The 25,872-nt window shown below is 41.1% G+C and overlaps 1 protein-coding gene across 5 annotated transcripts in view; it reads right to left on the bottom strand.

Annotated features, from left to right (window-relative positions):
* The window catches only part of SLC35A3 (solute carrier family 35 member A3), a 54,556-nt gene extending 30,111 nt beyond the window's left edge, over window positions 1-24,445 (bottom strand). Inside the window, exons 1-2 of one of the 5 annotated variants that reach the window (XM_041749089.1) lie at window positions 23,840-23,856; window positions 5,713-5,782 (exon numbers count right to left, since the gene is read on the bottom strand). In XM_041749089.1, the coding sequence (XP_041605023.1) occupies window positions 5,713-5,745 (33 nt within the window). In that variant the 5' untranslated portion in view covers window positions 5,746-5,782; window positions 23,840-23,856. The other 4 variants (XM_041749085.1, XM_041749086.1, XM_041749087.1 and 1 more) reach the window with 4 other exon arrangements.
* Window positions 24,446-25,872: the final 1,427 nt, after the last annotated feature.

The following is a 25,872-nucleotide window of genomic DNA, read 5'->3' on the forward strand; positions in this document are numbered from 1 at the left end:
TAAACCAGGATATACCATTTTTAGTATTTTGCTTTTCCATTTCCAAGCATATACAACATTAATACATTCACCTTAATAATTTAGATCTTAATGATTAATACAGTTAACCGTCTCTTACAAGGTATTTTTTTTTTAATTTTTATTTATTTATGATAGTCACAGAGAGAGAGAGAAAGAGAGAGAGAGAGAGGCAGAGACACAGGCAGAGGGAGAAGCAGGCTCCATGCACCGGGAGCCCGACGTGGGATTCGATCCCGGGTCTCCAGGATCGCGCCCTGGGCCAAAGGCAGGCGCCAAACCGCTGCGCCACCCGGGGTTCCCAAGACCAACTATTAGAATAAAATATGTTCCTAGTTCTTTTGTCACTTAGGAATTTATAAGGGTTTCAGGATCCCTGTGTCAGGAGGTAGGGGCATAGACCAATATATATTTTTTCTATTATCTCACATACTTTAAAAAATACCTTATAAGAGGGATCCCTGGGTGGCGCAGCGGTTTAGCGCCTGCCTTTCCCCAGGGCGCGATCCTGGAGACCGGAATCGAATCCCACGTCGGGCTCCCGGTGCATGGAGCCTGCTTCTCCCTCTGCCTATGTCTCTGCCTCTCTCTCTCTCTGTGTGTGACTATCATAAATAAAAATTTTAAAAAATAATAATACTTGGTCTTTGGCCCAGTATTTTTTGGTTCTAGTATTTGGTCTTTGGTCCTGACACGGGGTTCCTGATACCCTTGTAATTTTCTGGGTGATCAACTGATCATGCCTACATGATGAGAACTCCATAAAAACTCCACTAGTATGAGGTTCAGAGAGCTTTCAGGGTAGGAAGCTATACACACGGGCAGCCCGAGTAGCACAGCAGTTTAGGGCGCTGCCTTCAGCCCAGGGCCTGATCCTGGAGACCCCGGATCGAGTCCCACATTGGGCTCCCTGCATGGAGCCTGCTTCTCCCTCTGCTTGTGTCTCTGCCTCTTTCTCTGCATCTCTCTGTGTCTCTCATGGACAAATAAATAAAATCTTAAAAAAAAAAAAAAGAAGAAGAAGCTATACACTACAAGGATGACAGTACAATGCAGATAAAACTAAATATTTTCATTTAATACAGACCATAAATTCACAGCAAATCCATAAATATGAAATCTACCAAAACAAAGATCATAATCTACTTCTATAATTTGTAAGATTAAAACTGTTTCTTCATTTTAAAGTGTACAATAGGGATCCCTGGGTGGCGCAGTGGTTTAGCGCCTGCCTTTGGCCCAGGGCGCGATCCTGGAGACCCGGGATCGAATCCCACATCAGGCTCCCAGTGCATGGAGCCTGCTTCTCCCTCTGCCTGTGTCTCTGCCTCTCTCTCTCTCTCTCACTGTGTGCCTATCATAAATAAATAAAAATTTAAAAAAAAAAAAAAATTAAAAAAAAAATAAATAAATAAAGTGTACAATATTTTCTACCATTGAACACACAAACTCTAAACAACCTCATGTTTAAGATTTAATTTTAGTCCTCCCTACATTTTCTTCTGTTGCCACCTAATTCCCCCTCTTTTTTTAATCCTTTCAAGTAGCTAATCCTCCAGTTTCCATATTATTCTTTATTTCATTAAAATTTCCTATCTAAGAAACTTGTAAACCAATGATCAACAAGAAAGGATGCCTGAGTGGCTCAGCGGTTGAGCAGGGCCTGCCTTCATGCCCAGGGTGTGATCCTGGAGTCCCGGGATCGAGTCCCACATTGGGCTCCCTACAAGGAGTTTGCTTCTCTCTCTGCCTACGTCTCTGCCTCTCTCTCTCTGTGTCTCTCATGAATAAATAAATAAAATCTTAAAGAAAAAAAAGAATTAAAAAACCAATGATCAACAAGAAACTGTGCTAAGTTCTCTCACAAATGTAGCTTTTTTGATTTACTATCAAAGCCTTACAAACCAGTCAACAAATTACTGTCCATGTTTTTCTTAGGTCCCTGGTTAGTAAGCTCCCTGAACTCACTTCGGGTTCAGTGAGGCTCTCAGATTTATAGCAGGATCAGAAGAACAAGGATGCTTAGATGTTCTACTTTCATCTTAATAGCTAAAGCCTGAAAAATGCACTCTTCTTGATTAGTCATCAGAATGAAATTTTGTTCTGTTCTTTAAAAATAGCATTTATTGGGGCAGCCCAGGTGGCTCAGCCGTTTAGCGCCGCCTTCAGCCCAGGGCCTGATCCTGAGGATCCGGGATTGAGTCCCACGTCTGGCTCCCTGCATGGAGCCTGCTTCTCCCTCTGCCTGTGTCTCTGCCTCTCTCTCTCTCTGTGTGTCTTTCATGAATAAATAAATAAAATCTTTAATAAATAAATAAATATAGCATTTATTACTTTATTTTAAAAAGCAGTATATTCTTGGAAAAATGTAGAAACTTATTTTAATTAGTAAAAATTTGAACCATAATCAATTGTACAAAGACATCTAATGATATTTTGGTATATATTTCATCCATAATTTTTATTTCAGTTTTTTTTTTAATTTTTTTTATTTATGATAGTCACACACACACAGAGAGAGAGGCAGAGACATAGGCAGAGGGAGAAGCAGGCTCCATGCACCGGGAGCCCGACGTGGGATTCGATCCCGAGTCTCCAGGATCCTGCCCTGGGCCAAAGGCAGGCACCAAACGGCTGCGCCACCCAGGGATCCCTTATTTCAGTTTTTTTGGAAATCCCTAAACCCAGGACTCTAGTAGCAAAGTCATAATAAATTACCTAGAGCATTTCATATTTCCACTTAAAAGTTTTCAAAAATTTTTTGGGTTTCCTAGTAACATGGAAAATAAAGTCTTGTAATTACAAAGTTCCACCTTTTCCTAAAAGATAGATCTTTCTTGAGGGGGGAAAAAATAGAATTTTAAAATTCAATGAAGTATAAAGAACATAGTAAATATCCATAATTCCAACACCCAGAACTGATGTCTCAATTTTGTCACATTTGTTTATCTTTCTTTTTGTAGAGGAATAAAACATTACAACTAAAGGCAAAGTCCCCTTTAAGCCACAACTCTAAGTCCTATTCCTTTGTCCCTCCCAGTAGGAACCTATTATGAGTTTAGAGTATGTATTTCTAATCTACTATTGAAAAATGCTGAAACATATATAGATATAATTGTAAGTCATAATTACATTAATATACATATATATATATATATACATATACACGGTATCAAACTGTATAAATAGATTATTCAGCATTTTCCTTACTCTATTCAGCACTGTTTTGCTATGTGCTATACAGACTAGTTCATTGCTTTTAACAATTCTTTTATTTTTATTTTTTTTTATTTTTTATTTTTTTTTTAATTTATTTATGATAGTCATACAGAGAGAAAGAGAGAGAGGCAGAGACACAGGCAGAGGGAGAAGCAGGCTCCATGCACCGGGAGCCTGATGTGGGATTCGATCCCGGGTCTCCAGGATCGCGCCCTGGGCCAAAGGCAGGCGCCAAACCGCTGCGCCACCCAGGGATCCCGCTTTTAACAATTCTAATATTCCATCAGAGTAGAACTTTTATTTATCCATTATAAATATTCAGCATCCTTTTCCTTTTAAAAATTTAAATTTAAAAATTTAAAAATTTCCTTAAAATCTTTCAATAAGTAGCTCCTAAACATTATGTAAGGCACAAGAATCTTAAGCTATTTTTCTAAAATTTAATACTTTACGATTTCTCAAGTCTCTTCCAGTTCTAACACACACCCACATGATTCTATTAATCTAATTTCAATTGTTTCATCCAAAACTTTTGCATGAATTTTTAAATCATAGACTGAACATATATATAATATATAGCATATATAATAATGAACTATTGTACAATTAATGGTATTTAATTATTGCATAATAATTTATAAACATAACCTTTTGTATGTATGATTTGATATAGCAATCACACTGCTAGTACTTCTAAAAGTACTTTACATAAGGAATATTTCAGGGTTTAGTCACTCTAATAGATCTTGCATTTGCTTTTTTTTTTTTTTTTTTTTTAAGATTTTATTTATTTACTCCTGAGACACAGAGAGAGAGGCAGAGACATAGGCAGAGGGAGAAGCAGGCTCTATGCAGGGAGCCCGATGTGGGACTTGATCCCAGGATTCCAGGATCATGCCTGAGCCAAAGGCAGATGCTCAACTGCTGAGCCACCCAGGGATCCCTTGCATTTGCTTTCTAATCATTATTTTTCCTCTGAATTGTTAGATAAGCTTGGTATTTATAAAGTTATTTTATTTATTTATTTATTTGTTTGTTTGTTTATTTGTTGTTTTATTATTTTTAAATCTCATCTCAATTCTTGGGGGAAAATGTACAACAAAACTTCATTCATTGGGATCTGATGAGCTTGGATGACAGCTTGATTAGAATTTATTTTTACATTTTGCACAAAAAAATATTAGTAATCCTCTTTAGAGTCCAAAGAGATTCTAGTAATTATTTAGTAATCTTAAGAACAAAAAGCTTTTACAGGTGCCTGGGTGGCTCAGTCAGTTAAGCCGCTGACTTTAGATCTCAGCTCAAGTCTGGATCTCAGGGTCTTGAGTTCAAGGCCAATATTGGGTTTCATGCTGGGCATGGAACTTACTTAAAAAAAAAAAGGTTTTGCAAACACACTAGAAAGTACAAAATAAGTTCATTTTATATGCTAATTAGATGTCCTTCGTTTTCTTTAAAAAGTAGCTTCCAAAGATATTTGCTTTACAATGTTAATTCTGAGTTACTTTTTTTTTTTTTTTAAGATTTTATTTTATTTATTCATGAGAGACAGAGAGAGAGGCAGAGACACAGGCAGAGGGAGAAGCAGGCTCCATGCAGGGAGCCTGACATGGGACTTGATCCCGGGTCTCCAGGATCATGCCCTGGGCCCAATGCAGGCACCAACCCACTGAGCCACTTGGGCTGCCCTCTGAGTTACTTTAAAGGCTTAAAATGTTTTAAAAATAAAGATTACATGAATTATATGTATGATTAATGTACACTACTGCTATTACCTCTACCTCCACATTAATCAGGATTAGTGAGAAATGAGTTTATATACCATCATTAATTGCATTAGATATGCATTAACTAAATTTTGAAATATTCAAAACATTATATACTAATAATTTTTACTCATCTTTTCAGACACAGATAGGTCCTTGTAGGTAAATCTGAAAATCAGTCTAGCTATACATTTATTCCAATAGCTTATTAATGTATATGCATATAATTTTTAGGACTGTATATGAAGCCCACTATTTCTGCTGAAACAAGAATATCTGTATTTTGCTGATATGTCTCCAGCTACTAAAAGTCCTAAAAGACCAAAAGTTTCGTCAATGTTTTTAAATTGTAATAAAATTTACATAGATTTTTAAAGACTATTAATACCTAAGAAATTCTGCATATCAATTTGCTTCAATTGTAAAAACAAAAGGCTAAATTTCTTAACTTATGGTTTTTAGAGTAAGCTATATTTACATTTTCTAAACACTAGTTCTGAACTATACTCCATAAGTACATAGTATAATAATCTACTAGAGGTTAATGATTTAATAGAGTACATATGAAAACACAAATTATAAAGTGCTGGGTAAATAAAAGTTCACATTATATGCTAGTCAGAAACAGTTATTGGTAAACATAGATCTTTTAAGATTTTCCCAAGTAAATGAACAGAAAAAGCAAATAAATACATACAAAAATACTGACCTCAGTTGCAATTTTTTGTCCATTTTCTTCCATGATGCCAAACTTTAAAGCTGCAACCTATAACTAAATGCTAAATAATGACAAAATTAATCACACTGCCTTTACTTCTGACCACTGATATTTATATCTTCCTTTCAAACTACCTCAAAATTAGCCACAGCATTTCCTAAAAGTAGCGACAATATGTCATACTTGAAATCCATAATAATCCTATGGAAAATTCAAAAAATTTTACTTTTTGTAAGTGAAAGAAAAATGAGTCAAAGATAATTTACCTGACTGGTATAATCAATTTTGTTTCTATGATAGAAATCATAACTTCCATTAAATTAGTTCACTTTTAAGTGTTGAAGAAAAAGCACAATCCTGCTCAGTAAAACTTAAGAATCAACTCTTTACTATCCAAGGTTCCTATTACATTCTAAGTAAAACAACTTTTCATTGTTTCTCCTTTCCTTTCTTCCTCAATGTGTCAGGTGTCTGTTTACATAAGGCAAATATCACCAGTATGTAAATTACAGCACTGTCAATTTTTAACTTGCTCTTTCACTACTGCAGAATTTCCATTCTTACACGGAGTAAAATCCATAATACTCAAATATTTCTTCAACTATACAAATACAAAACCTACTTGCATTATAATTTTTAGATTAAAAATTGTTCAGTATTATAGTAGTCTTTATATAATGTCAGTAATTTAGAAAACATAATGATCTAATTAGTATAGCTCTAAGATCCCCTTTGAATGTGTGGTGCCTCAATTTCCCATTCCTCATCTCTGTGCTAAACTGCTCTACCACTTTCTGCTATAGCCATTTCCTCCACTTAAAGCTAAAGACAGAAGTTAAAGATATTCTATTTTTTTAAAGATTTATTTATTTATTTATTTATTTATTTATTTATTTATTTATTTATGATAGACCGAGAGAGAGAGAGAGAGAGAGAGAGAGAGAGAGAGCCAGAGACACAGGGGGAAGGAGAAGCAGGCTCCATGCCAGGAGCCCGACATGGGACTCGATCCTGGGACTCCAAGATCGTGCCCCGGGCCAAAGGCAGGCGCCAAACCACTGAGCCACCCAGGGATCCCCCTATTTTTTTTTTTTAATTTTATTTATTTATGATAGTCATACAGAGAGAAAGAGAGAGGCAGAGACACAGGCGGAGGGAGAAGCAGGCTCCATGCGCCGGGAGCCCGATGTGGGATTCGATCCCGGGTCTCCAGGATCGCGCCCTGGGCCAAAGGCAGGCGCCAAACCGCTGCGCCACCCAGGGATCCCCCCCCTATTTTTTTTTAACGATTTTATTTATTTATTCACGAGAGACACAGAGAGGGATAGAGGCAGAGACACAGGTAGAGGGAGAAGCAGGCTCCACGCAGGGAGCCTGACATGGGACCTGATCCTGGGTCTCCAGGATCACACCCTGGGCTGAAGGCGGCGCTAAATCACTGAGCTACCAGGGCTGCCCACCCCCCCCCCCCCCTTTTTAAGATATTCTATTAAAAGAAAAAAAAAAACCAAAGTTATTTTTAAAACAACAGAGACTAGTATAAATGCCAGGTAAGGTCCACAGGCACTAACCATTAATAAATATTCAATACCAAGGAGATTGGGGGCAGAAGTGAAAAATAAAGGTACCATATAACTCTGTAACTTGCCACTAATATTTAATACATACAATGCTCAGGCATTGTGATGAGAACTGGGTACACAATGTTGCACAAGACAAATACAGTCTGTTTCTTCATGAAGTTTATCCTCTAGCTTGGAAGACACATTATTCAAATAACTCAAGAAATAGTATAAGTATGTAAACTGCTATGACTTAGGGTACAAGAGAAAAATATCATAGGAAAATGATGATACCTATGTCAACTTAGTTAAACTCAAATATATTTCCCAAAGTCCCTTAATCTGTATAGTGCTAGGTTAAAATTGCCTAAATACAAAGTCTGCATAAAACTTGAAAGACACAAGAGCCATCACTTCCAGAAAATACTCAGGGTTAAATGTGGTAAAACAGAAACAGAGAAATAGGTTCCAGTTATCCTCAATCTTCCCTGCTCTAGGTCAGCTCTTCCTCACAACTGCTGATCCTTCTGCACAAAAACAGGCTCATGCTCTCCACCAGACTATCTATCTATCTATCTATCTATCTATCTATCTATCTATCTATCTATCTATCTATTTGGAGTTCAATTTGCCAACACATAGTATAACACCCAGTGCTTATCCCAAGTGCCCCCTTCAGTGCCTGTCACCCAGTCACCCCAACCCCCCGCCCACCTCCCCTCCCACCACCCTTTGTTCATTTCCCAGAGTTAGGAGTCTCTCATGTTCCATCACCCTGATACTTCCCACTCATTTTCTCTTCTTTCCCCTTTAATCTCTTTCACTATTTTTTATATTCCCCAAATGAATGAAAACATATGTCTGTCCTTCTCCGATTGACTTACTTCACTCAGCATAATACCCTCCAGTTCCATCCATGTTGAAGCAAATGGTGGATATTTGTCATTTCTAATGGCTGAGTAATATTCCAGTGTATACATAGACCACATCTTTATCCATTCATCTTTCGATGGACACCGAGGCTCCTTCCACAGTTTGGCTACTGTGGACATTGCTGCTATAAACATTGGGGTGGTGTCTCGGCGTTTCACTGCATCTGTATCTTTGGGGTAAATCCCCAGCAGTGCAATTGCTGGGTCCTAGGGCAGATCTATTTTTAACTCTTTAAGGAACCTCTTCACAGTTTTCTAGAGTGGCTGCACCAGTTCACATTCCCACCAACAGTGCAAGAAGGTTCCCCTTTCTCCACATCCTCTCCAACATTTGTGGTTTCCTGCCTTAATTTTCCCCATTCTCACTGGTGTGAGGTGGGATCTCATTGTGGTTTTGATTTGTATTTCCCTGATGGCAAGTGATGCGGAGCATATTCTCATGTGCTTGTTGGCCATGTCTATGTCTTCCTCTGTGAAATTTCTGCTCATGTCTTTTGCCCATTTCACAATTGGATTGTTTGTTTCTTTGCTGTTGAGTTTAATAAGTTCTTTATAGATCTTGGATACTAGCCCTTTATCTGATAAGTCATTTGCAAATATCTTCTCCCATTCTGTAGGTTGTCTTTTAGTTTTGTTGACTGTTTCTTTTGCTGTGCAGAAGCTTAAGCTTTTTATCTTGATTAAGTCCCAATAGTTCATTTTTGCTTTTGTTTCCCTTGCCTTCATAGATGTATCTTGCAAGAAGTTGCTGTGACCAAGTTCAAAAAGGGTGTTGCCTGTGTTCTCCTCTAGGATTTTGATGGATTCTTGTCTCACATTTAGATCGTTCATCCATTTTGAGTTTATCTTTGTGTATGGTGTAAGAGAATGGTCCAGTTTCATTCTTCTGCACGTGGCTGTCCAATTTTGCCAGCACTATTTATTGAAGAGACTGTCCTTTTTCCAGTGGATAGTCTTTCCTGCTTTGTCTAATATTAGTTGACCATAGAGGGGCCATTTCTGGGTTCTCTTTTCTGTTCCACTGATTTGTGTGCCTGTTTTTGTGCCAGTACCACACTGTCTTGCTGATCACAGTTTTGTGGTACAACTTGAAATCCGGCATTTTGATGCCCCCGGCTCTGGTTTTCTTTTTCAATATTCCCCTGGCTATTTGGGGTCTTTTCTGTTTCCACACAAATCTTAAAATTATTTGTTCCAACTCCCTGAAGAAAGTCCATGGTATTTTGATAGGGATTGCACTGAAGATGTAAATTGCCCTGGGCAGCACTGACATTTTCACAATATTATTTCTTCCAATCCATGAGCATGGAATATTTTTCCATGTCTTTGTGTCTTCCTCAATTTCTTTCAGAAGTGTTCTGTAGTTTTTAGGGTATAGATCCATTACCTCTTTGGTTAGGTTTATTCCTAGGTATCTTATGCTTTTGGGTGTAATTATAAATGGGACTGATTCCTTAATTTCTCTTTCTTCAGTCTCATTGTTAGTGTATAGAAATGCCACTGATTTCTGGGCATTGGTTTTGTATCCTGCCACATTGCCGAACTGCTGTATGAGTTCTAGCAATCTTGGGGTCTCCACCAGACTCTTGACTGTGGACAGAGAAAGACTGCTACACAGGGAGGACAGCTTTCTATATACCTTTCCATCAGCTCAATTACATGGTTCAGTTCTGGCTATAGGATATGCCTTGTTTCCTAGATTCCTTTCAAAGCTCTGACCTTTGTACCCACACTAGACATTCAGGAGGGCTGCTTAGTGACTTTTCAGGAATCCTTCAATACCCTTTGTTTCCCCCCAACACTCTCTTTTCAGATCTTTACTTCCCCTACTTTCCCCATAATTGTGAAAGGTCTTATTCCTATCATAAATCCCTTATTGTATAATAGTGAAAGGTTCTATTTCTCTACTGAACCTTGACTGATAAATAGTTTTTGGTACCAAATGTGGTTCGTGTAACAGAACCACTGAGAATAATCTGTAAGCAGCTTCCTGATCCGACTCGATTTAAGGCCATTAATGACCCTATTACCAGTGGTGAAAGAGATAACTAGTAGTTCACCATGCTAAGACAAAAAATCACTTAAACTACTGCCTGTAAATATCTATACTCAACCTAAGGGTTTGAGTGATCAAGTAGTTGTTGCCACAAACATTCTACTGCAAATTGGCATATAGTGTTGTTCACTTATTGCTTCTACAATAAATAGAAAACTTGAAGAATGAAAATAATAAACTGGAGACCCTATATTCACAGCCCATAGTCCAGGTAAGGTACAGAAAGCTTCTATGACACCCCTAAAACAATTTATCTCTTTTAACTACAGTCAATATTTCTGAAAAACAAATCCAAAGTCTGATCCTGTCATGGGCTTCAAATAAAAAGCAAATTGAGGGGCACCTGGGTGACTCAGTCAGTTAAGTGTCTGTCTTTGGCTCAAGTCATGATCCCAGAATCCTGGGATTTAGCCCCATATCAGGCTCCCTACTAAGCAGGGAGTCTTGCTTCTCCTTCCGCCTCTCCTCCTGCTCAAACTCTCACTCAAATAAATGAATGAAATCTTAAAAAAAAAAAAAAAAAAGCAAATTGAGTTTATAATTTCATAGGGTCCTAGGATCCTATACTCTACATATTCTTAGAATCTCTATATCATAGTGCACATTCATGAAAATATGCCTGAGGATTGTAGTAGGCTGAATAATGGCCCCCAAAGATATAGGTCCTAATCCCTAGAACCTGTAAATGCTACCTTATTTGGAAAAGGGAATTTTACAAATGAAATTAAGGATCTTGAGATGGGAAGATTATCCTGTATTAGTGAATGAGCCCAAAATGCCAACACAAATGTCCTTAGACAAAAAAAACCACAAATACTCGAGAAGGCAGTGTGAAGATAGATTCAGAGAGAGATTTGAAGATGACAGCATTGCAGACTAGTGATCTGGCCACAAACCAAAGATTTGCAACCACCGAGATGGAGGACAAAGGAATGGATTTTTCCTTAGTGCCTCCAGAGGGAGCATAGGTAGCCCTGTTGACACTGATGATCAGCCTAGTGATGATTGATTTTGGATTTCTGGTCTCCAAAACTCTGGGAGAATCTATTTTTTAAAAATTTCAGCAACCAATCTGGGATAATTTGTTACAGTAGCCACAGGATATCTATATTTTTTAAATTTTAACAATTTTAATTAAAATTTAATTTAATGGTCTCCATTCTATGTCTACTTAGGCAGAAAACATTTAAAATGTTTAGGAGGAAAACTGGTTAAAATTAAGTTTTCAGTACTCAAAAGAATCAATCAGTTACCAAGAAAGCTGGCTTACTCCGAAGAGTGCATACAACAGTTCCCCTCAGATAGTTTGTGCTTAATAAATATATTTTTTTAAGATTTTACTTATTTATTCATGAGAGACACAAAGAGAAGGCAGAGACACAGGCAGAGGGAGAAGCAGGCTCCTCGCAGGGAGCCCGATGTGTGATTCGATCCTGGAACTCCAGGATAACCTGAGCCAAAGGCAGATGCCCCACCGCTAAGCCACCCAGGTGTCCCAATAAATATTATTTAAATTAAATGCCAGACTCAGGAAAAAATCAAGGATACCAAATAAATGAGATATTGCTCTAATGACATTCTGTTATGGAAAATTTGAAGCCCATCCGCTTGGTTCACAAACTAAATGGTTAGTAATAACACTTCCATAGGGAAGATAAATGATGACGTTTTAAAATATGAGGTCCAGAGCCAATGACCAAGAAAGAATTCTTGAGATGTCTTTGGTACAAAATGGTGGTTTTATTAAAGCACGGGGAAAGGACTAGTGGGCAGGAATTGCTGCTGCCCCAGGCCTGTGAGTGGCTGATTATATACCCAGAAATTGGGAGAGGTAAGCAAAAAGGAGATTCCAAAAGGATTTTTAAAAATTTTTTCAGCTGTGCTTTGTTCTCAGCTAAGCCCTGCTACCTCATCATAAGGACCTGTTACAAAGTAATTCTACTAATGCTTATTTTAGAAAATATTAATTTCTTTACTATTTTAAAGGACATGAAAGGCAAAAACTACAGATCGTCACTATTTTTATTCATGCCTTTGTTTTTATAACCTAAAATATTAGTAGCAGTAATTAGACACAGTTTATAATCTAGAAAACAATTCCCAATTTAAAATTTTCTCTTTGCACTAGACTATTCTCAAATTGACTCCTTTAAACATGATTTATTTCCCATTTTGAGGTATACTATGTGTATCAAAACATGCCATCTAAAATATACCTATCTATATGCAGAAAGTCAAACATAATATATTCATTCTATAAGATAGTATTGTTCCCGAAGCACTAGCATTAATAAGAAGGTTCCGGCATTTTTCAAATGTTTAAGTATTAAAATGTACAAGGATAATTAAGAATAATGTTTAGCTATTTATTTAATTCAGGCTGAGGATAAACTGAAAGATCAGGAGCCTTAAGATGTTTTTCTTTGTAGCAGTCACAAATGGTAAAACTTTTGGGAAAATGTGTCTAAAATTATTTACCTGAAACTTGATAGAACATATAAAACTAGCTACTATTTATGGATTTATGGTTTGACAGGCTGTCAAGGACAAAAAAAAGCTTTTGAACTCTAGCTATTAACTCTGCTTGGGCTAATTAAGGGAAGATTACAACCCTTCCCTAAGGACAAAATTCCATTGTTAGAATTCAAACGCTGTGTAGCGGTTGTTTTTTTTAACTACCACCCTTTCTACACAGGAAATTGACACCACTCCCAAGTAAACCTACAGTCTTAGGAGTTTTTATATTCCATGGGTTTATAAACTACATAGATTATGAGTACATTTCAGTTATGCTTGTTCAGTATTTATTGTTCGAGTCTCATGTCACTCTGCCTCCCAACTATGGGTCAGCCTTCAGCCTCTCACAACTCTATCCTCCATAGAGGTGAATAGATTTGATCACATTCTTTCCTTTTTGTAAAGTTTAACGAATTCCCTATCAATAGAAGATACAGTACAGACTCACATAAAACAGTTCCTCACCATCTGGCCCCGACCTAAATTCTCTGTCATAAACTATGACCTGTCTCAAACATTTTTCCTTCATGCATTCTTTGAACAAATATCCCTATTTAAAAAAACACTCTTTCCGGGAGCCTGGGTGGCTCAGTGGTTGAGCGGCTGCCTTCAGCTCAGGGCGTGATCCCGAGGTCAGGGATCAGAGTCCCGCATTCGGCTCCTTGCCAGGAGCCTGCTTCTCCCTCTGCCTGTGTCTGTGCCTCTTCCTCTCTGTCTCTCATGAATAAATAAATAAAATTTTTTTAAAATAAAGATTAAAAACACTCTTTCCTTGGGGCACCTGGGTGGCTCAGTTAAACATCCAGCTCTTAATCTCAGCTCAGATCTTGATCTCAAGGTCATGAGTTCAAGCCATAATTAGGCTCCACGCTTTAAAAAAATTTTTTTCATTAAAAATTTCCTTTCCCTTCTTTACCTGTAGAACTTCTCATCTTGTATCAAAATACAAGTCTACTTTCAGTGAAGTGTTCACAAGTTTCAAGCAGATTAAAGCCTCCATCAATGTGATTTTATACTTATATTTTGTAGTACTGGTTATGAATTTTATCAATTTAATTGTTTTACATACGTACATTTCTGTGTTTTATTCATCATTGTATTTCCTACATCTCCTTACCAGGGTATGTCACATAACAGGCATGTTGTCTATGTTGATTTATAAAAGAATACATAAACTGTACAATATGTAAATTCTCAGAAGGGAAGAATGATCCTTGAGAATTAAATCTCTGTATATAATACATAAAAGATACAGGCACCCATGCCAAACTGGTTTTCATTAAATGTTTTCTAATAATTGTAACTTCACAAGTTAAATTAATAAAAGAACATTTACTGAGCACCTCCAGCATGTCAGACATTGCACCAGGTGCTTTACAGGCATTATCCTATTCAAATCTCATTTCATCTGTAAAAGAATCACTCATTTTACAGATCTAAAAATCTGTAGTTTCTGAGATATTAAATATATAATTTCTTGCATAAAATGTCAGAGCTCAAATATAAAGCAAGATTTCTCTCAAAGCTACCAGTTCATGGCTTATAAATTTTTATAATAAGTCTTTCACATTGTCTTTGCAGCAAAGGCCAAGTGTTTAAGAACATCTACGTTTTAGAGGGCCAGTCAGCATAGTATATTAGAATATGCCTTAGACTCAGATTGCCTAATTTCACATTCTGTCCCCACCCCTTGATAAATCAAAGTATTTAACCTCTCTGCCTCTCCTTTCTCTCATCTATAATATGGGTAGAAAAATAGTATGTACCTCACAATATGGTTATTAGGATTAAAAGATAACAATCAGAAGAAATGGTTATAATACTACAGTGCTTTATGTGAATATTCACTGAATACCTTTGTAAGACTCATGTTAGAAAATGTTACTAGAAACATTGTTTAAAATTGGCCTTAAGGGCAGCCTGGGTGGCTCAGCGGTTTAGCGCTGCCGTCAGCCCAGGGCCTGATCCTGGAGACCGGGGATCGAGTCCCACATCAGGCTCCCTCTGCCTGTCTCTGCCTCTCTCTCTCTCTCTCTCTCTGTCTGTGTGTCTCTCATGAATAAATAAATAAAATAGTTTTAAAAAATAAAATTTGCCTTAAAAAACATGAATTCAGAAAAAACTTCGTATCTTTTACAGAAAAAGTAGGTAGAGCAGGTATGTAGTTGTATGTAGACACTTCTCTTATTGGAATGATCTTCTTTTTTAGCAGTTTACCTGTTGTGACCTTAAAGTTTCAGCTTCGTCTTAACTCTAATTTCTACTCTATTTCCTGATCTAGCATACTTGTTCAATCAAAACACTTATCTCTAGACAGCAACTGGGTCTTTGGTTTTTGAGTGTGAATGATAAACTAGTAAGAATTCTGGGTAGCCAGTTTGATAAAGAAACTGAGTACCATTCAAGCTTATAAAGTAAAAACTCCCATATTTATATACCAAACACTCTCAAATCCATATAACAAAAGACATTTAAAAATTCATTAAAAATATATAATCACAGCACTATATTCCTTCATTAAAGCAGACAATTAAGTTGAATGTACTTAGGATTGACCTGCTTTTTAGAGGGTCAATATCTAATATTTAGCTACCAATTCATATTGATCTGAACTTTAATAATGAGTTCATACACATGAATAACAATATTAACTGCGGGTTTGATGATGTTCAATGACATTATTAACTACTGGTTTGATTTCAGTTATGCACACGGGTCTGCAATTTACTCTTAATTTTTTTGCAGGGATCCCTGGGTGGCGCAGCGGTTTAGCGCCTGCCTTTGGCCCAGGGCGTGATCCTGGAGACCCAGGATCGAATCCCACGTCGGGCCCCCGGTGCATGAAGCCTGCTTCTCCCTCTGCCTGTGTCTCTGCCTCTCTCTCTCTGTGTGACTATCATAAATAAATAAAAATTAAAAAAAAAAATAAATTTAATTTTTTTGCAGTTTCATACACATACACAAAAATTCCACAGTAGGTTAATATCAAATACAAAGTTCCCTCTCTAAAACTTTCAGGAGAAGGAAAGAAGCTTAAAAGTTATACTTCACAGGTACTGAATGATAAGACTTGACTTTAACTGAGGTTATTTACATTTATTCTAATGTGTATCCAGTCATTCATTCATCATATTGAGTTCCTACTGTATGAAAGACCTATCTACAAATTACATCCATTTCAGATATAACTGAGGCAATGTAAAGAGTGTGTGTAGAACCTAGGGCCAATTATTTGAACTATCTGACCTTTAATATTCTCATCTACAAAATGGGGCTGAAAGGAAATAGAATATGCTACCTGCAAAGTATGCACTTCAGCATATTGGTTATTTCAAGCTGTAGGTACTTAAAAAAACAGCAAATGCAAGGGAGGGAGGCTTTCCCCAAACCTCCCTTATCTGCCTAAAACCAAATCCTCTACAAGGAACTCAGTTGTCATAAATCTCCTCCCCAGAGGAGTTTCAACAACCAGGGAGGCCTGACTCATTACCGGAGAGCAGATTAGAAATTAACACCACACCCAGATAAACCTTGGCACAAACTATATTACTTCTTATCTATTCTTTTAAGGGCCCATTCATCTTTCCTAAAAATCACTTACTTTCCCCTAAGAGGCCTACATCTCTCTTCCCTTTTCCCTCCTAAAATGGTATTTAATCCTGAATTTTTTTTTTTTTTTTTTAGATTTTATTTATTTATTTGACAGAGAGTGCACAAGCAGAGGGGCAGGCTCCCTGCTGAGCAAGGAGACCAGAACCGTGAGATCAAGACCCTGAGCCAAAGGCAGCTGCTTAACCAACTAAGCCACCCAGGCACCTCTGAATTCTAAAGCTACTTCTTTGAGTTATTCAGTTTTCCTAAATGTATACCTTGTATATATGGAGAACATGTTTTTTTTTTGTTTTAAAGATTTTATTTATTTATTCATGAGAGAGACACACAGAGAGAGGCAGAGACACACACACAGGCAGAGGGAGTCCCTCCAGGGAGCCTGATGTGGGACTCAATCCCAGGACCCCAGGATCATGCCCTGAGCCAGAGACAGACGCTCAACCACTGAGCCACCCAGGTGCCCCTGGAGAACATATAATAAGCCTCTATTTTTCTCCTGTTAATCTGTCTTTTATTATAAGAGTTTCAGCTAGGAACTTAGAACATCAAAGAGAAAATTATTTTCTTCCCCTACCCTTTCTGGTGACAAAGGATGCAATTGCTGAGATACCCTATGCACTCTACAGCTTGCAGGTGGGACCCCAGAAGTACTGGCAGAAGCCAGAGATGGGTAAGAATTCTTACCAAATCAGCTTTCCCTGATCTCTCTGGAATGCCCAGTGGAGAGGAAGGTAAAATTTCCTACTATCCCTTCCTTTCCAAATCAGATTAGCAGAAGAAAAACATTTATAATATTAGTTCTCCGAATTAAGATTCTTGGGAAATTTGGTTTTGGGGTACCCGTTAGTTATTGATCCTTGCTTCCCAAGGTGCAACTATTACCTTCCATTTGTCTCATTTTGTGCCCTAAGAATTTGGGTTGGCATTCTGTCTGCCTGGAGCATGCAGGTTATTGGTTCCTGGTTGTGCAAGTGGCTCAACCATCAGGTTAGGAGCCTCAAGAATGTGGAGTTAAGAGAATATAAGAAGAAATAATACAGAATAGGGGCTGGACAGAAATGTGGGTTGCACTCCATTGGAAGCCAGCATCCTACTGGCTGTTGCTAGCTGTGGGGGGCAGGGGGTAGTTTGAGATGGGGCCATGTCTCTTTCTTCTGGCTATTGTTAGTAGTGGTTCTGGACCCTGCGAGGCCTGCATCTTTTCTACCTTCTCTGGGGATGTCTCTTGCATCACAGTTAAGTCATAAAAGGCTTACTGATTTTGGTTTTGAGTCGATAGGTTTATCTTTGGTGTAAAAAAACAACAATTTTTTTGAAAAAAAAAAATTTTTAAAAAGGAGTTCAATACTATCTGGAATATTTACTGTTTGCCCCAGTTGAAACCTGATAAGATATTTGAAAGGATTTTTTAAAGGAGCTCTATGGTAAGTTAGTTTAATTGGAAGCTGGTATCTGGAGCCTGATGGGAGCTGTTTTATAAGGTCCCTCTGTTCCATTTCATCCTGTTCCTCCCACGAGAACTTTTCAGTCCACTAAAATCCTCTTCTTGAACCCCTACTGGCTTTATACTCTGCCAACTCTGGCCATCTCCTTCTTTTTGGCGTGATTTTGCTGAGTATAATCTGGAATTTCATTGGCTTCTTCGGGAGACCTAAGGGCTTCCCAAACTGGCTCCTCTAAGACCTCTCTCCCTTCCCATTGCTTCTGCTCCTTCCTCCTGCCAACTTCATTCAATCTTCCATTCAGTTGCCTTGAATCCTTCAGGCCCCTATCTCCCTCTGTCCACCCCTGCAAGGCTTCTCCCTCCGCACTTCAACCCTCAGATGCCTTCCGTCACTTGAACTTTAAGCCCCCTATCCTCCACCAAGCTCTCAAAGGGAGTCAGAGACAATGACCCTGACACTAAAAAGGGAAAGGGAGCTATTTGGATATGGAGCAAATGAACTTAGAGTCTTCTCAGGCACCTGGCTGGCTCAGTCAGAGAAGCAGGTGACCCTTGATCTCATAGTCATGAGTTCAAAGCCCATGTTGAGTGTAGAGATTACATAAATAAACTTAGAAAAAAAAGTCTTCTCAACAAATAAACGAGTGAGTTTTCTATCATTGTCCCTGATACATGGCTAAGAATTTAAAAGAAAAGCTGGGGGGCATCTGGGTGGCTCAGTGGTTGAGTCTGCCTTCGGCTCAGGTTATGATCACAGGGTTCTGGGATTGAGTCCCTTATCAGGACCTGCTTCTCCCTCTGCCTATATCTCTGCCTCTCTGTGCCTCTCACAAATCAATAAATAAAATCTAATTAAAACAAAAAGGACGCCTGGGAGGCTCAGTGGTTAAGCAGCGGCCCTTGGCTCAGGGCGTGATCCCGGGGTCCCAAGATTGAGTCCCATATCGGGCTCCCTGCATGAAGCCTGCTTCTCCCTCTGCTTATGTCTCTGCCTTTCTCTGTCTCTCATGAATAAATAAATAAAATCTTCAAAAAAAAATCTCATTTGTGTTTGTCTGTATATTTTAGGTGTGTGGTATTTTTCTACCTCTGGATGGTCTTGCCAAAATGAGTTTGTAAAAGAGCTCAATTTAATTGAATTATGGAAATAGGAGTATTATACTAATTTAATATTCTCTGAGAGAAATACAGGAACTGACAGAAATGTTTTTAAGTTCACATGACTCAGGTAATCTTTGGTAAATAAGAATATTGTTTAGCTAAACAACAAAACCCAACCAAACAAAAAAATGGATATATATCCAGAGTTGACAGCATTAAATATAATGCAGACATAAAGCTCTTCTACCTGGGTTTCCTAGTCAAATAAGCTCACGTTATCTGTTACAAAATTTGTCAGCAAGAAAAATAAGATGGCTAGCTGCTTAAATTCTCATAAAGCTTTCATGAGTAATCGAAATGTATTTTTTTCAAAATGTACTTATTTAAAACAAGTGAGTTAATGTAAAAGTTTAAATGTCAAAACGTTTAAAAATATAAAAATTCATAAATGAACTTTTCAACAATTCTTTTTTTAAAGATTATATGTATTTATTCATGAGAGACACAGAAGGAGAAGCAGACACACAAGCAGAGGGAGAAGCAGCCTCCATGCAGGAAGCCCGATGCGGAACTCGATCCCGGGACCCCAGGATCTTGGCCTGAGCCAAAGGCAGAGGCTCAATTGCTGAGCCACCCAGGCATCCCAACAATAATTATTTTTTACAATATGTCTGCTTGAAATAGTTTTCCAAATCTCTTTGGTAACTTATGCCCTGAGAATTTTGCAAAGTGAAGTTAAATTTAAATGATGGATATTCAGTGAATATGTATATTATCACAGATAAGGCAAATATAGAAACATTAATTACTAAATATAAGTTAACCTACTTTGGCCTCTTACAAAGCAACCAAGAAGCAGCTGCTCTTTCTGCTCATGGGTCCTGTCCCTGTGCTTTAATAAAACCACCATTTTGTACCCCACCCCCCAAAACAACCAGAGATATTGGGTCTGTTAGTAAACATGTTCTGTGCCACAATGAAAAATGAAAAAACTGGATCAATGGGGAAGCATATACCTGTAGAAATTAGGAAATGAAGTAATCATAAATTTGCCAATCTACAGAATATTAATGTGGGGACACCTGGTTGGCTCAGTCAGTAAACCATGTAACTCTTGATCTTGAGGTTGTAAATTTGAGCCCCATAATAAAATTACTTAAAAAAAGAGAGAGGGGATGGTTGTAGTATACTTTTTCACTTAACTAGAATATTGGTGTATGAAAAACATTTCACAATTACTTTCTTCCTAGTTTTCACTAGAATTAAGGTTTCTAAGAGTTAAGCACTCTAATATATGTAATTAAAAAACTAGAAATAAGGGGGGGACTGTATACAAGGCAAGTAGGATGTTTTTTGCTATGAAAAATCATGAGATAAGGGGAGAAGAAAAAAAGAGTAATTTTGTCCTAAAGTAGACTAATTGGTTGTTCCAGAATGAGGAAGAGTAGAGCAAAAGACAAGACAAAAACTAAATGGATACAGAAAGCTGGGAAGAGAGAGGAGAAACTTATTTTGAGTGGTCAAGTGGCTAAAACTGAATGCATTAATTATAAGGGTTATAAAAACGAGCCTTAATATAAAAAATATACTGATGTAAAACTAGAATTGAATCTATTTCTCCTAAAAGAACAAAGCTTTCTTGAACTATGGGTCTACTCTTGATAAGACTGAATGGGTCTCCTTTATCTTTTAAGTAATATGTCTAGAAAACAAAGATCCTGTGGGGTTTTTTTGTTGTTGTTGTTCTTGTTAAAAGATTTTATTTATATATTCATGAGAGACACAGAGAAAGAGAGAGAGGCAGAGACACAGGCAGAGGGAGAAGCAGGCTCCATGCAGGGAGCCCTGATGTGAGACTCCATCCTGGGACTCCAGGATCATGCCCTGAGCCCAAGGCAGCACCCAACCCCACTGAGCTACCCAGGTGTCCCAAGATCTTGTGCTTTATCAAAATAACTTCTTGTGATTCCCATTTTATCAGGTCTTTGATTACTCAAGAAAACAGTCTTCTCTACTAAAAGAGCTAAGAATTATATATATAACTATGTAACTTTCAGTATTTGCCTTCAGTGTTTTGTCACCTAGGTTAAATGGATTTTCACAGCACTAGCTACAATCCCATTTAACCATGTGGTTTTTTTTTTTTTTTAAGATTTTATTTATTTATGTGAGGTGGGTGGGGGGGAGCATGAGCAGGGGGAAGAGGCAGAGGGAGAAGCAGGCTCCCCAGAGCAGGGAGCCCAACGCAGAACTGGATCCCAGGATGCTGGGACCATGACCTGAGCTGAAGGCAGACACTTTACCAACTGAGCCACCCAGGTGCCCCTTAATCATGTGTCTTTTTAATATTGGCAACATTCTCAAAAATCAAATCCTAAATAAAGTCTTTTGGATGTGGAACTTTGTTTTGTTCCAGAGGGTCTCCAAAGAGAGATTTGTTATATAAAAAAAGGAGAGATGTCAAACTAATTAGGCTAATTTGATATGCTAAATGATATAGAAAGCATTGGTAAATAAGTGTGTGTAACTTGCCTAGGTTATATTTGTATAAGTGGATGTTATTGTGTTCTAGAAATTGTATAAAATCTCTTAAAATCTGATATATCTGGATATAATGTTATCAGTCATAATTCCAGTTATCATCTCAAAATATGTCACAGAAATAACCAAATATCCTTGCATTAGAATGAACTCTCGGGATCCCTGGGTGGCGCAGCGGTTTGGCGCCTGCCTTTGGCCCAGGGCGTGATCCTGGAGATGCGGGATTGAATCCCACATCGGGCTCCCGGTGCATGGAGCCTGCTTCTCCCTCTGCCTGTGTCTCTGCCTCTCTCTCTCTGTGTGACTATCATAAATAAATTTAAAAAAAATTTAAAAAAAAATAAAATGAACTCTCATCAGATCCTTAACCATGGCCTTTGACCATGGTCTTTTGTCATTTACAGATAGTTATTTTTTTACACTGATGTTTTCCTGAAAGCTTTTCCAAATTGCTGTGAACCAAAAATGCTTGTCTTAGGGCGCCTAGGTAGCTCAGTTGGTTAAGCATATGGCTCGGGCTCAGGTCATGATCCCAGGGTCCTGGAATGGAGACCCCTATCAGGCTCCCTGCTCAATGAGGAGTATGCTTCTCTCTGCCTCCTCCTCTTGTCCTCTCACTCTCCCTCTCCCTTGCAAATAAATAGTTTTTTTAAAAAAATTAAAAAACCTTGTCTTCAAAAAGATTCATGGAAAGAATTGTGACAAGTGCTCTGGAATACAGGTTTCTCATAACTTTAAGTTCATACCATTGAACTGGGTAAGAATTTCCAGAACTCCGTGGAAAAAACTGAAGGTGGGACGCCTGGGTAGCTCAGTGGTTGAGCATCTGCCTTCAGCTCAAGGCCTGATCCCAGAGGCCAGGGATCGAGTCCTGCATTAGGCTCCCTGCGTGGACGCCCACTTCTCCCTCTGCCTGTGTCTCTGCCTCTCTCTCTCTCTCTGTGTCTCTCATGAATAAATAAATAAAATCTTCAAGAATAAGATAAATTTAAAATAAAAGAAATAACAGTTCCAAATAACTACTGAAGTTTGGCTAAAGAAAAAAAAAAGGATTTCGTGGGATAAAGCAATTTTTAAAAATGAAAGGGACATATTAAATCTGACTGTAGCTATAGCCAGTCATAATTTTGAAAGGTCTTAAATGCCACCCTAAATAATCTTACATGTATTTTGGAGCCAATAGAGTCACTGAGTATCTCTGAGGGAAGAGTAACCAGGGACTGATAAGCTCTCTATCTTTAAGAAGCAATACGGAGGGGGCGGGGGGATCCCTGGGTGGCTCAGCGGTTTAGCGCCGCCTTCAGCCCGGGTTGTGATCCTGGAGACCCGAGATCCAGTCCCTGCATGGAGCCTGCTCCTCTCTGCCTGTGTCTCTCATGAGGGGAGAGCCTGCAAGGGGGACAGATTGAAGGCCAGTTTGGAAGCCACCGCTATAATGCAAGTAAGAGGAGACAAGCACCACATTTAGCAGGGAAGTAGCGGGAATGAAAAAAAGGGGGCGATGTAAACCGAGACGCTGAAAAAGTAGAACCTACCCTCAGGAGGAAATGTTCGGGAGGAAATGTTAGGATCAGAAACGTAAACCTCAAAGTCATTCCCTTGAAGGAAGCAAGCTGAGCTGACCAATGAAAAGAAGTAAGAGCACCAAGTGAGAAGCCCTACCCAATTTCGTCTTTAACTATCAAAGTTGAACGTGGACTGCAAACCAAAAAAAAAAAAACTTCTTGGTTCCATTTTCAAAACACTGCATGGGACAGAGCAGAATAAAAGGTTCCGTCTTTGTGCTACAAAGTCAATGAATCGGTAAGGAGTGTGCTAGGCAAGGCCCACTTGGACGTTTACCGTCATCCTTCACCTCCTGTGAGCCGGCGCTCCCGCCAGGCGGTCGGCGGTGGAGGGGACGTGGCGGGGAGCCTCGCGGCGGGAACCCTCCGCCCGCGCCCCGCGCCCCGCGCACCTGCTCCCGCAGCCCCGCGCGCCGGCCTCCCACCCGCCCGTGCGCGTCCCCGAGGCCCGCGGGAGCCGGAGCCCAGGGGGCGTCCGCCGAAGGAGTGCGGGCCGCCGGCCCCCCGGGCTCCCCCAGTCCTCTCGGCCTCCCCCCCGCCGCCCCGGGCTCCCCCGAGCCCCCGATGCCCCCGCCCCCCCGCCCCGGGCGCCGGGACACGCGCGGCCCCCCGCGGCCGCCCGACACACCCCTTTCCCGGGCTCCCTCCCCTCCTTCCCGCGGCACATCCCGCACGTCGTCGCTCCGGGCCACGACGTGTCACTCGGTCGGCTCCCGCCCCCGCGTAGCCGGGCCCCGCGCCTTGCGCCCCGCGCCGGCGTTACCTCGGCGCCCCTCCGCCCCGCACACCTTGCCGTCCGCCGGCTCCGGGAGCTCGTCCCGGGCGCTGCCTCCCCGCCCCGGAGCCTCCGGAGCCGCCGCCGCCCCCAAGCCCGCCTCCCCAGGGGCGCCGCACGCTCACCTCCGGCGCGGCTCCACCCGCCGCGCGCACCCCCGGGGGTGGCTCCGCCCGGCGCCCGGGCCGCCCAGCCCGCTGGGTCCCTCGCGCCCCCGGCCGCGCCGAGCCGCCGGCGCCCGCCGCCCTCGCCGCCGCCAGCCCGCTGCGGCCCAGGCGTTTCCGGGTTCCCGCGGTCCCGTCCCCCAAACGCTCCGGCTTCCGCCTCGGCCCGGGCAAACGCCGTTCCCGGCTCGGCTCGGCGGCCCCCGCTGCGCGCTCGGCGGCTGCGGCCCGAAGGCGCGGCGCCCTCGGCGGGGAGCCCCGCGGTGCAGGCGGCGCGGCGGGGGGGGGGGGGGCGGCCCGAGGCTCTGGCTCCCGCCGGCGTGCGCGGCCGCCCGGGGCTCCGACTGCGAAACGGAGGGCAGAGGACGCTGGGCGTGAGCGCGGAGGCGGGATCCGCCGGACGGAGCGGTACCGGCGCGGCCTCCCGCAGGCCCGGGGAAGGCCTGCTGCGCCCGACCGACCGCGCGGCCGCCCCGCCCCTCCCCCCCCCAGGCCAGCCCGAGCCCCTCGGTGCCCAGCTGAGCCCGACCGCGCGGCCGCCCCGCACCCCCCCCCCCCCGAGGCCAGCCCGAGCCCCTCGGTGCCCAGCTGAGCCCGACCGCGCGGCCGCCCCGCACCCCCCCCCCCCGGGGCCAGCCCGAGCCCCTCGGTGCCCAGCTGAGCCCGACCGCGCGGCCGCCCCGCACCCCCCCTCCCGGGGCCAGCCCGAGCCCCCCGCTGCCCCGCCGGCGGACGCGCAGAACACAAAACACTAACGGAGCCCCAGGATCTGAGTCCCAAGGGCCTAGGCCCTTCCTGTCCTCAGGGATCCCTTGCACAGCTCTCCCTTTTTTTTTTTTTTTTTTTTTTTTTTAACATTTTACTTATTTATTCCTGAGAGACACAGAGAGAGGGAGAAGCAGGCTCGGTGCAGGGAGCCCGCCGCGGGACTCGACCCCGGGTCCCCAGGTCACGCCCCGGGCTGCAGGCGGCGCTGAACCCCCCACCCCCGGGATCCCTGCGGGCCTCCCTGTGTCCTTGCTGGAAACCCTCAGCCACAGCAGCCCGTTCGGGTGTTGGACAAGCTAAAATTACTCTCCTAGGTCCAGTTTGATCTTCAGAGTGTAGGCAGGACTATCCCTTTCCTCGTAACAGCGGCGCTGCGAGTGAAGCCTACGTCCGTTTCTGTTGCACAGGATTCAAGCTACCTCCACAGACACAGTGCAGGAAAACAAGTGTGTTGGGAAAATAACCGGCTCTGAGGTTTTCTGTACTACGACCTTGAGAAAATCCCTGGATGTGGAAATAGATACTAGATCTTGACGTTTGTCCAAGTATTTTAGAAACAAAATATGGCTGGTACAGAATCATAATAGCTAGGCACTATTCTAACATAGCTATCTATATTTTTTGATTCAAAAAATAAGAGGTACTCAGTAAGTATGTATGGTTTTAAGGGGGAAGATATAAATGTCTTAGAAATACACCAGCAGGGGGCTCCTAGATGGTCCGCCTTCCTCTTGGGTGGTGGCCCCAGGGATCAACTGGTTGAGGTGCCTGCTTATGGGGGGTCTGTTTCTCCCTCTCCCTCCCCTTACTCATGCTCTCTTGCTCACTCTCTCTCTCAAATAAATAAATAAAATCCTTATTTTTTTTAGTAATTTTCTACACGCACTGCAGGGCTCAAACTCATGACGGTAGGATCAACAGTCCTGTGCCTTTCCCACTGAGCCAGCAAGGTGCCCCAATGGCCTAAGACTCAATGAGAAAAAAGTAAAGAGCAAAATAAGAAAGAACAAAGATTATGGTGATACATATTTTTAAAGGCTATCTGTCCATAACAGTTAAAATATAAAACATTTCAGTGCTTAGAGATAGACCTCAAGTTTCCAGGGGTCACTTC

The sequence above is a fragment of the Vulpes lagopus genome, chromosome 3, assembly GCF_018345385.1.
Source record: "Vulpes lagopus strain Blue_001 chromosome 3, ASM1834538v1, whole genome shotgun sequence".
In the NCBI taxonomy this organism is placed as follows: Eukaryota; Metazoa; Chordata; class Mammalia; order Carnivora; family Canidae; genus Vulpes; species Vulpes lagopus.